We start from the raw sequence: 12,200 nt of genomic DNA on the forward strand, positions 1-12,200 counted from the left end.
CTTTATTTTAATATAAATGTTACCTCCCATTAGACACAGATATCCCAATAAAAGAGAAGATATTGCAACAGGTGCAGGCTTCTTGTAACTATTGTAATCCATGAGCAAATCTGAAAGATTTCACAAAGATTCCAAGATGGAAACACAAACGGCGGATTAGGGCAGTCATAAACACCGTGACTAATATTAGAACGCTTTCCAAACTCAAAAAAAGTGCTTCTATTCATTATGTTTAGTACAAATGCTGGCAGCAATTATGATTTCACAGGGCTTAAGATACCGATCAGGAGGCAAATTACACATGTGCCCCACCTAGACCATATGTTGCAAGTACTTAAGATTCTATTTGGTAAACAAAAAAGGGGGGAAATGGCCACATTATGCTTGTATTCCTGTCCTCAAAGTGCTGCCTGGCACAGACTCCATGGGCCAAATGGCCCCCTTCTGTGCTGTACTATTCTATGAATTCACATGTACAATCTGAAGGACACCAGAATCCAAACTCTCTGAATATCCTGGTATCACCTTTATCTCTGCAGCAGGTGCAGGAAAATGCAACCAGCTGACTGAATATTCAAAGTTAGAAATAGTTCCTACCATCAGTGGCCAGAGGCCAAATACAACATGTCTGGGAGTGGTGAAACAGACTGGTGTACAGCCAGTTCTTAATTGCTGCCAGTACCAGTGTAGAGGTGGGGGGGGGGGCAAAGTCAGCTGTTATGCAACTTCAAGCACCTGGTTATAAAACAGCACTGGGCAGAGTCTCACAGCTCTCCTAACATGGTACGGTGCATGCGACAGAGCACAAGAAATAGGAGCAGGAGGCGGCCATTCAGCCCCTCAAGCCTGCTCTGCCATTTAATATCTTGGCTGATCTGATTGTGGCCATAACTCCACTTTCCTGACTGCTGCTCTTAACCCTCGACTCCCTTATCAATCAAAAACCTGTAACTCAGCCTTGAATATATTCAATGACCCAGCCTCCACTGCTCTCTGGGTTAGAGAATTGCAAACACTAACAATCCTAAGAAATTCTTCCTCATCTCTGTCTTAAATGGGAGACCCCCTAATTTGAAACTGTGCCCCCTAGTTCTAGATTCGCCCAAAATGGGAAACATTTTCTCAGCATCGACCCTGTCAAGCCCCCTCAGAATCTTGCATGTTTCAATAAGATCACCTCTCAATCTTCTAAACTCCAATGAATATAGGCCCAACCTGGTCAACGTTTTCTCATGACGTAAACCCCTCATCCCAAGAATAAGCCGAGGGAACCTTCTCTGAACTGCTTCCAATGCAGAGAGAAGAAAATCATTTTGGTTGCCTAACTAACTTGTTATCCCAGTTTGAGTTTTCAAATCTGTGCCAGAGTAGCAAGTTACAAGATGGAATAAAATTTTAATGGCTAATGAAATACTAAAGAGGCAGAAGTATTGTACTGTGTTCAGTTCTGGGCACCACACCTCATGAAAGATATACTGGCCTTGGAGAGGATACAGTGCAGGTTCACCAGAATGTTACTGGGGCCTACAAGTCTACAGACCAAGAACTGGAAAGTGGAATTAGACTGGATGGCTACTTGTCAGTCGGCCCAGACACGATGGGCCAAATGGCCTCCTTCCGTGCTGTAAATTTCTATGATTCTTAACCAGTTAAATTATGAGGCCAGGTTGCTTGACTAGGCTTGGTTAAGATGAAAGCTAACATTCTATTATCCTTGAATATATAATTGAGATGCTTAAGATAATTAAAGGATTCAAGAGGGTGGATATAGAGAAACTATTTCCTCTGGTTTGGGAGTCCAGAACAAGGAGCAAAACCTTAAATTAGAGCTACCTGAATACACTGCCCCAAAATGCTGCTGAGGCTGGGGGTCAATTAAATTTCAAAATTGAGACATAGATTTTTGTTAGGAAGGGTATTAAGGTGGAAAATGGCGTTAAGATGCAGTTCAGATCAGCCATGATCTAATTGAATGGCAGAACAGGCTCAAGGGGCTGATTCACCCACTTGTGTGTGGAACCCGTGGATCTGATACTCTGACCTGTGTGGTAACTTGTTGCAGTGTGTTACACTAAATTGAATGGAAAGTTGAGGTGTGTGTTAAACTAGCAAGAGACTGTGATACAGATTCACAAATATAACATTAAGCCTTAGGTTTGACCTCCAGTGTCAGGTTAATGGACATTGGGAAAGCTGGTCTGTTGGTACTGCACAAAGCTGAGCTGAGCCAGAGGAGTAGCTTAAAATCCTCACTCTTATCCAACAGTCACTGGAGAACAGCACTGGCACAGGGACAGAGGACAGTGATACTGCAAAGTTAAAGACCTGTGTCAGCCATGGTTCAGCGGTTGCACTTTCAACTCAAAGTCAGAGGGTCGTGGGTCAAGTCCCAATGCGGAGAGCTGAGAATATAATCCAGGCTGACACCCCCAGTGTAGTACTGAGGGAGAACTGTCAGAAGTACTGTCCTCCTGATAAGACATTAAACCAAGGCCCCATTATCGCTCTCAGATACAACAACTTATATAGCACCTTTAACGTAATAGAACATCCCAAGGCACTTCACAGAAGCATTATAAAGCAAAATATGATATAAAGAGATATTAGTCAGATGACCAAAAATTTAGGTCAAAGAGATAGGATTTAGGAGTGTCTTAAAGGAGGAGAGAGGGGTAGACAGGCAGGGAGGGAATTCCAGAACTCAGGTTCTAGGCCACAGAGCACAGCCACCAAAGATGCATAAGAGACCGGAGTTGAGGAGCACGGAAATCTAACAGTTGGAAGAGGTTAGAGATAGGGAGGTGAGACCATGGAGGGATTTGAACACTGGGATGAGAATTTTAAATTCGAGCCGATCAGAGATGTACAAGGAAACTTATGCGCGGATGCAGAAGATGTGGGCAGGGTTCTTAATGAGTATTTTGTCTCTGTCTTCACATAGGAGAGGGTTGATGCAGAAACTAGTTGAAGAGGAGTGTGAAATATTAGATACGATAAGCATAATGAGGGAGGATGTACTAGAGAGTCTGGCATCCTTGAAAGTGGATAAATCACCAGGGCCAGATGGATTGCATCCCAGGTTGTTAAAGGAAGTCAGGGACGAAATAGCGGATGCACTGAGGATCATCTTCAAATCCTCAGTAGATACAGGCGAGGTACCAGACGACTGGAGGTCTGCGAACGTTATACCATTGTTTAAAAAGGGTGCGAGAGATAAGCCAAATAATTATAGGCCAGTCAGTCTGACCTCGGTGGTGGGTAAATTGTTAGAATCACTTCTGAGGGACCACTTAGAAATCAGTGATAGTCAGCATGGATTTGTTAAGGCAAGGTCATATCTTACTAACTTAATTGAGTTTTTTTGAGGAAGTGACAGGGAGCATTGATGAGGATAGCGCCGTGAATGTGGTCTACATGGAATGTGGCAGGTTGGATCCAGAATTGGCTCAGGTACCCGAAAGAAAGGGTAGTCGTCGATGGATGTTTTTGTGCATGGAAAGCTGTTTCCAGTGGTGTTCCACAGGGCTCAGTGTTGGGTCCCTTGCTGCTTGTGGGATATATTAATGATTTGGACTTAAATGTGAGAGGCATGATTGGGAAATTTGCTGATGACACAAAAATTGGCCATGTAGTTGATAGTGAAGAGGAAAGCTGTAGACTCCAGAATATCAACAGTTTGGTTGAGTGGCAGGAAAGCAGCAAATGGAATTCAATCCAGATAAGTATGAGGTAATACATTTGGGGAGGACAAATAAAGTGAGGGAAAACACAATAAACGGGAGGATATTGAGAGGGGTGGAAGAAGTGAGAGACTTTGGAGTGCATGTCCATAGGTCCCTGAAGGTGGTAGGACAGGTAGATAGAGTGAAGAAGGCACTTGGATTGCTTTCTTTTATTGGTCGAGGTATAGAATACAAAAGCAGGGATGTGATGCTGGAACTGTATAAAACACTGGTTAGGCCACAGCTGGAGTATTGCATATAGTTCTGGTCAACACATTACAGGAAGGACATAATTGCTCTGAAGAGAGTACAGAGGAGATTTACAAGAATGTTGCCATGGCTTGAAAGTTGCAGCTATGAGGAAAGATTGGATAGGCTAGGGTTGTTTTCCCTGGAACGGAGGAGGCTGAGTGGAGACTTAATTGAGGTGTACAAAATTATGAGGGGCCTAGATAGAGTGGGCAAGGACCTGTTTCCCCTGGCAGGGAGGACAGGTACCAGGGGACACAGATTTAAGCAGATTGATGGAAGGATTAGAGGGGACATGAGGAAAGACTTTTTCACCCAGAGGGTGGTGGGTATCTGGAATTTGCTGCCAGGAACATTGGTGGAGGCCGAAATTCTCAATTCTTTTAACAGGTACCTGGACTTGCACCTGAAGTGCTATAACCTGCAAGGCTATGGACCAGGTACTGGAAGGCGGGATTAGATTGGGCGGCTAGTTTTTTCAGCCGGCATGGATACAATGGGCTGAATGGCCTCCTTCTGTGCCTTAACTGTTCTATGGTTCTATGAGACAAGACTCAATACAGCCCAGTAGCCTTGTCTGAACACCTCCCCTTGACCCTTTATCTTCAGTAAGCCTGCCACTGCTCTATAGGGTTGTGGGCTTCCACTCATGGCCTGCACAGCAGCTGTGAGAAGATGGATTGGAATTCAGTGTTTGTCATGTTCTTTCGCGGTGTCCAGTTTGGAAATAACTTGCGTTTATATATAGCGCCTCTAACCTCAATGTCCCATGGCACTTCACAGAAACAGAACAAATAGATAGGGAAGCGACCAAAGACACAGATCTCTTGCTGACTTTACAGTAAGAAAGAGGGGGACCGAGGTGGAGGAGTTTAGGGAGAAAGTGGGGTGCAAACAGCTGAAGTCTCTGCACCCGCCTATGGTGAAACGGAGCGGGGACAAAATAAAGTAAAGACAAAGAAAGAAACTGGGCTGGAAAAGCAATCAGGGTCAAAGAGGATGTCAGCTGGAATATTGGCTGGAGGATGTTGAAAAGATGGAGGGTAGGAACATAAAGAGATGAGCATACTGAATTCAAGGTGTTGGATAACTAGGAGCCAACAGGAACAGCTCAGGAAATGAGCTTTGGACATATCCCAGTTTACATAAAGGACAGCCAAGGAGAGCACAGCAAGAACAGTGTTGGGAGGTTTAAGCCTGGAAGTGATTGAGAGGCAGGTGAGTATTCAGTGGCAGTGGGGCAAGCTCAAGTTCCAAAGGTGAAAAGGTGAGTGAGCCATGGCTCAGCAGGTAGCACTCTCACCTGAATCAGAAGGATGTGGATTCAAGTCTCACTTCAGGACTTAAGCACAAAGATCAAGGCTAGCACTCCAGTGCAGCATTGAAGGAATGCTGCACTGCCGGAGGTGCCATCTTTCAGATGAAACATTATACCAAAGCCCATTTGCTCTCCCAGGTGGACGTAAAAGATCCCATGGAACTATTTCAAAGAAGGACAGGAGAGTTAACTCCCTGGCTCCCTGTAAATATTTATTCCTCAATCAACATCACAAAGTAGAAGAGCAAAATACTATGGATGCTGGAAATCTGAAATAAAAACAAAGTGCTGGAAATACACAGCATGTCTGACAGCATCTGTGGAGAGAGAAACAGATGAAAGGTCATAGACCTGAAATGTTAACTTTGTTTCCCTCTCCACAGATGCTGCCAGACCTGCTGAGTATTTCCAGCACTTTGTTTTTAATTCACAAGACAGATTATCTGGTAATCATCACTTTGCTGTTCGTGGGAGCTTGCTGTGCACAAATTGGTTGCCAAGTTTCTTACATTACAACAGTGGCTAGAATTTAAGTAGTACTTCGTTGGCTGCAAAGAACTTTGTGACGTCCAGTATTCGTGAAAAGTGCTAAATGCAAGTCCAGTTTTAAAAAAGGCGGTTTTGATGGAGAAAATAAGGGAATGGTGATGGGATAATGAACCATTCCAGGATCCACTAAGCAAGTGAAAGGGCTTCTTAAAGAGAAGGACTGATAAATTTAACAGAACAGTGGTCCTGCAGTTTCAGTTTCTCTCTCCTCCCATTTCCTTTCTTATGGGGAAGTGACCTCCACTTGGTAAAGGTTCACAGTGCGGAACTGAAACCAGGAGTTCATCACAATGTGAATTACAGGCGCAGGCAAGTTCTTTTACTGCACTCTACAGTAAACATGTTTGAGCATGTTTCAATATCCCTTGAGTAACATTACTTCAGACTGTAACCCTGGGCACAAATTTATATGCTGCCTTGATTGCTTGCTGCAAACGACATATTCTGACAATATGATCAGGAACTGGATTAACGTTACCAGACCAATATAGGGATGTTTAATCAATATCACTAGCTTATGGACAGTAATCCAAGGTTCCTGCACCGTGTTGGACCAACTCTGTCTGTCGCATGCGCAGAAGCCATTTCCAACCAGGATTTCCCCTCTTCCCAGCTTCCATCTGCCAATCCAAGTTCAGCACTCAACTTAAGACAACAAAACCACACATACAATAACTTGCTTACTCTTAACTTCCAAACATCACCCTCCCCATTCTTAAGGCTTTGGTCCCTTGCAATGGTTCCATTCCACAGGGGCAACTGATGGGCACGGTGTATCAACCAAACGGCCATTATTCAACATCTGCCCAACTAGGGAGTGCGGCAAGATATGCAATCTAAACGGATCACAGCTGATTCTACCCCAGGCTAGCACCCACCACATAGCAATCAACAGCAGGACCACTGGCTGATATTCCCATTCGCCCACGCTGAGCTACACTGGCTCGTGGTCCCACAATGATTTGATTTTAAAAACTGTCAGTTTTCAAATCACTCAGCTTTGTCCCTCACTGGCTCTGTAACCTTATCAAACCCTACAACCCTCAGATGATCTCTTTACTCCTCCAACTCTGGCCTCGTGCACATCTTCCACTCTCTTCACCCCAGTTCTGGCTACCGTGCCTTTAGCTGCCCAGGCCTTAAGCTCTGGAAATCCCTCCCTAAACCTCTCCACATCTCTTACTGCCTTCAAGATGCTTCTTAAAACTGCACCTCCTTGATCAAGTTTTTGCCCCAATATCTTATGTGGTTTGGTGTCAACTTTTGTTTGATAATGCTCCTGTGAAGCAGCTTGGAATGTTTTACTATGTTAATACTGTGGTGGCACAGGGAGATGGTGGTAGTACTTGGGGGGGTGGGGGGTGTGGGGGGTCGGTGGGGGCAGGGGAGCAGCAGCACAGGCCAGAGAAGGAGAGAATAAAATTACCACCTTCTACAACATGCAACGGTGGTGTAGTGGTAATGTCACTAGACGAGTAATCCAGAGCCGGGGCTAATTCGAATCCCACCACGACAGATGGTGAAATTTGAATTCAATTAATAAAATCTGGAATTAAGCTAGTCTAATGGTGACCATGAAACCATTGTTGATTGTTGTAAAAACCCATCTGGTTCAGTAATGTGCTTTTGGGAAGGAAATCTGCTGTCCTTACCTGGTCTCATCTACATGTGACTCCAGACCCACAGCAATGTGGTTGACTTTTAAATGCTCTCTGGCTTGCTAGGCCATTTCACTCAGTTCAAGTGCAATTAGGGATGGGCAATAAATGCTGGCCTAGCCAGCGAAGCCCACATCCCACAAACGAATAAATACAAACAGAAGTTGAAGTTTGCTCTTAAAGTTAGGTGCAAACCTCAATGACCAATCATTGTTCCCATTTTTATGTCTGAAAGTGTGGGAACAAATGAACAGTCAAAAAAAGTTTGTGCCCAGTTTAGAAATTTTTTGACAGCCCACTTAAAAAAGGGGGGGGAACAAGAGGGGGCAGAGGGGAGACAGTGAGGAGAAAATCAAGTTTAAGCTGCAGAATGGTAACGTTTATTAACATCTACAAGTGCTGGAATTTCTACTTTACTCAGGTTGGGTTACTTGCCATTCATGGCCTTGCAGATACTGCAAGATCTTGAGCAGCCATTTTAGTCATGCCCTGCCCTTTAAATCGAGCATCAGCTCGCCACTCGAGTGAGGTTTACTTTCTTTAGCTAGCAACAATGTTATGAAACTAATACAAACTTTAAAGGTGCAACAAGGTGGCGTATATTGTTCCTCTAGATTCGAGATTAAATGTTGCACTTCAAGTTACAGTCGGATAGTGGAAAGGGGAATTCCGGCTTTCATTGAAAGCACGTGGGGATTACATCTGGATATGAAAGGGTGGAGTTTCTATTTCGGGCTGTAGTGTTTTTTTGTGGGAGCCTCCCAGTTTGCTAGTTTAAAACAGAACAAAGTGGTTTTCTTTTTAAGATTTGAGGTGCAGACTCAGCACAAGTTAACTGGAGATGTGCATTAGGTTTGAAATACCTCCTTGGTTAAATCGCTGCTCATTGGCAATCCTACAGCCCCCAAGTTCTCCTCGACCTGCTCGGAGGAGCCATTGCCTCTGTTACTGCTGTCCGGATCAGTCACCTCGGTCACTCCGTTTGGGTTATCCAAGGGTAGGTTGGGCTGCGAAGCGGCCACCGAGCTGTCCGCCTCCCGGCTGCCGCCGCCACTGCTGCTGTGCACCAGCCAGGCGCTGAGCTCGGTGCTGGGCACCAGCAGCCGGTCCAGGCCCCTCACATCGTTCAACAGCCTCCTGGCTGTGAAGTAGTAGTCCAGGTCCACGCTCTTGGGGTGAAGGTCGTAGCCGTCCAGCGTGTTCCTCCAGTTGTGGAACTGAGTCTGGGTGTAGGCCGAGCTCTGGCCCAGGATAATCTCGCGGAACGGAGGGAGCTGAGCATTCAGATAGGAGTCAATGTCCACCCGGACACCCATCAGACTCAGGAGGATGGTGAACTGGATGAGACCCTCTGTGAAATACTTCTTCAAGGGGAGCATCTTCCCTTCCAACATTAGTCAAATGGTTTTAAAATAAGCAGGAGAAGGGGGAGCCTTTAATTCCCCAGTTAACGGCCTCTTCTCTTCCTCCTTTCAAAATAAGCAAACAAAAGGCACAATGAAACAAAAGAAACTTCAGCCAAGTCCCAGCCCTTTGCCCCACTCGGAGTTTGTCTGTAAAAGGGAATCACTTTCTCTTCTGCTTGACTCTAAAACGCCCTTTGTTTCTCACTGCCGTCCCCCTCTGCTCATCCTCCTCCAGACGTGCGGAAGAAAAGTTCCTCCCCAAGCGGCCGAGTGGCTTCACTCTAACTCCAGGCTCTGTGTTGCTGCCACTGTGACTAGGCCCGGAGATGCTAAGAAGGGGTCTATAGCCTTTTAGAAATTCCCATTATTAAACGGTGTTTTATTAGTGGATGGTTCGGGCTGCCGGTCGCGTCCATGCGCTGGTTTGTTTGTTATGACTCCGACTGCCGGCTCCACACACGCTAAACTTAAACTTGTGACGAAAAAAAAAGCAGCAGGAAATCTGCCACCACTTCCTCATCCTGACCCGTCGTCTGATTGACACGCCGTCCAACCAATCGCACGCCACTTCGTCAAATCACTCGGCACAGCCCCACCTCACCCGACCAATCAGCGGCCGGTAGGGGAGGCGGGGCCTGTTGCTATGCGGCAAGCCAGCTTAGGCCCAGGCGCCGGCTGGTAGTTAGCCGGCGGCTTTTAGTTTGGTTTCTATTCATTTGTTTTTGGAGGGGTTGGGAAAGGCTCGGCTCTTCTCAGAGCCTTTATTTAATTAATGAGTAGTTTGCTGGCCGCGGGAGGCGCTACTGTGACCGGCGGGACTCGGTGCGCCTGCTGCTCCATTCCCCTCCCCCACAGCCGGCAGGCGCCACCATGACTTGCAGATTCGCGGTTGCTGCGGCGCATGCGCGTTGGCCTTGGCTCCGCGAAGCTGAGTACCGATTTCCCCCCGGCCACGTGACCTGAAATGACAACAGAAAGTGCTGGAAATACTCAGCAAGTTCAGAGCAGTGACCTTTCATCAGAACTGGTAAAGGTTAGAAAAATATTAGGCTTCAAGCAAGGGGGAGTTTGGTGGGGAAGAGACCAAAAGGGGAGGTGTGTGGTAGGGCAGAGAGCAGGAGAGAGTAAATAACAAAGATGTCCTGGGACAAAGGGTGGGTGAATACTTGTGGTGAAAGACAAAGCATTAGTCCAGAGGGTGTTAATAGCAGAATAATGAGCAGCTCTATCCACATGAAAAAACAGGCACATGGTTAAAGAAACAATAAAAAATATTGAAAACCATGCTCTGAAATTGTTGAACTCAGGGTTGAATCTGCAAGGCCGGAGCGAACTCCTCAACACCCTGGTCCACTCCTCCATCACCCTCAGCACCTTCCCCTGCAATCGCAGAAGGTGTAATCCTGCCCATTTACCTCCTCTCCTCACTATCCCAGGCCCCAAACACTCCTTTCAGGTGAAGCAGTGATTTACTTGTACTTCTTTCAATGTCGTATAATTAAGAGAGCTTTTGGGCCAACCATCAAGAAGATTGCCCCCCTCAAATCTAAATCAGGGGACACAATCACTGACCAACGCAAGCAAATGGACCGCTGGGTGGAACACTAACTAGAACTGGACTCCAGGGATAATGTTGTCACTGAGACCGCCCTCAATGCAGCCCAGTCTCTGCCAGTCATGGATGAGCTGGACATACAGCCAACAAAATTGGAACTCAGTGATGCCATTGATTCTCTAGCCAGCGGAAAAGTCCCTGGGAAGGACGGCATTACCCCTGAAATCATCAAGAGTGCCAAGCCTGCTATACTTTCAGCACTGTACGAACTGCTTTGCCTGTGCTGGGACGAGGGAGCAGTACCACAGGACATGCGTGATGCCTCTATAAGAAGAAGGGTGACTGCGGTGAATGCAACAACAACCGTGAAATCGTCCTGCGCGGCATAGTGGGGAAAGTCTTCACTCGGGTTGCTTTAAACAGGCTCCAGAAGCTGGCCGAGCGCGTCTACCCTGAGGCACAGTGTGGCTTTCGAGCAGAGAGATCCACCATTGACATGCTGTTCTCCCTTTGCCAGCTACGGGAGAAATGACGTGAACAACAGATGCCCCTCTACGTTGCTTTCATTGATCTCACCAAAAGCCTTTGACCTCGTCAGCAGACATGGTCTCTTCAGATTACTAGAAAAGATTGGATGCCCACCAAAGCTACTAAGTATCATCACCTCATTCCATGACAATATGAAAAGCACAATTCAGCATAGCGGCGCCTTATCAGACCCCTTTCCTATCCTCAGTGGCATGAAACAGGGCTGTGTTCTCGCACCTACACTGTTTGGGATCTTCTTCTCCCTGCTGCTCTCACATGCGTTCAAGTCTTCTGAAGAAGGAATTTTCCTCCACACAAGATCAGGTGGCAGGTTGTTCAACTTTGCCCGTCTAAGAGCGAAGACCAAAGTACGGAAAGTCCTCATCAGGGAACTCCTCTTTGCTGACGATGCTGCATTAACATCTCACACTGAAGAGTGCCTGCAGAGTCTCATCGACAGGATTGTGGCTGCCTGCAATGAATTTGGCCTAACCATCAGCCTCAAGAAAACAATCATCATGGGACAAGACGCCAGAAATGCTCCATCCATCAATATCGGTGAGCACACTCTGGAAGTGGTTCAAGAGTTCACCTACCTCAACTAGTTGAGGTTCACCTCAACTATCACCAGTAACCTGTCTCTCGATGCAGAATTAAACAAGCGCATGGGAAAGGCTTCCTCTGCTATGTCCAGACTGGCCAAGAGAGTGTGGGAAAATGGCGCACTGACACAGAACACAAAAGTCCAAGTGTATCAAGCCTGTGTCCTCAGTACCTTGCTCTACGGCAGCGAGGCCTGAACAACGTATGTCAGCCAAAAGCGATGTCTCAATTCATTCCATCTTCGCTGCCTCCGGAGAATCCTTGGCATCAGGTGGCAGGACCTTATCTCCAACACAGAAGTCCTGGAAACGACCAACATCCCCAGCATATACACCCTACTAAGCCAGCGGCTCCTGAGATGGCCCATGTGAGCCGCCTGGAAGATGGCAGGATCCCCAAGGACACAATGTACAGCGAGCTCATCACTGGTATCAGACCCACCGGCCGTCCTTGTCTCCGCTTTAAAGACGTCTGCAAACGCGACATGAAGTCCTGTGACATTGATCACAAGTCGTGGGAGTCAGTTGCCAGCGATCGCCAGAGCTAGCGGGCAGCCATAAAGGCGGGGCTCAAGCGTGGCGAGTCGAAGAGACTTAGCAGTTGGCAGGAAAA

At 46.6% G+C, this 12,200-nt stretch overlaps 1 protein-coding gene across 3 annotated transcripts in view; it reads right to left on the reverse strand.

Annotated features, from left to right (window-relative positions):
- The window catches only part of nfe2l1b (nfe2 like bZIP transcription factor 1b), a 53,301-nt gene extending 43,879 nt beyond the window's left edge, over positions 1 to 9,422 (reverse strand). For all 3 annotated transcript variants that reach the window (XM_068013629.1, XM_068013628.1, XM_068013627.1), the window contains exon 1: positions 8,360 to 9,422. In XM_068013629.1, coding sequence (XP_067869730.1) covers positions 8,360 to 8,890 — 531 coding nt within the window. In that variant the 5' untranslated portion in view covers positions 8,891 to 9,422. The remainder of the gene's footprint in view (positions 1 to 8,359) is intronic.
- Positions 9,423 to 12,200: the final 2,778 nt, after the last annotated feature.

Source organism: Heterodontus francisci, chromosome 33 (assembly GCF_036365525.1).
Source record: "Heterodontus francisci isolate sHetFra1 chromosome 33, sHetFra1.hap1, whole genome shotgun sequence".
NCBI lineage: Eukaryota > Metazoa > Chordata > Chondrichthyes > Heterodontiformes > Heterodontidae > Heterodontus > Heterodontus francisci.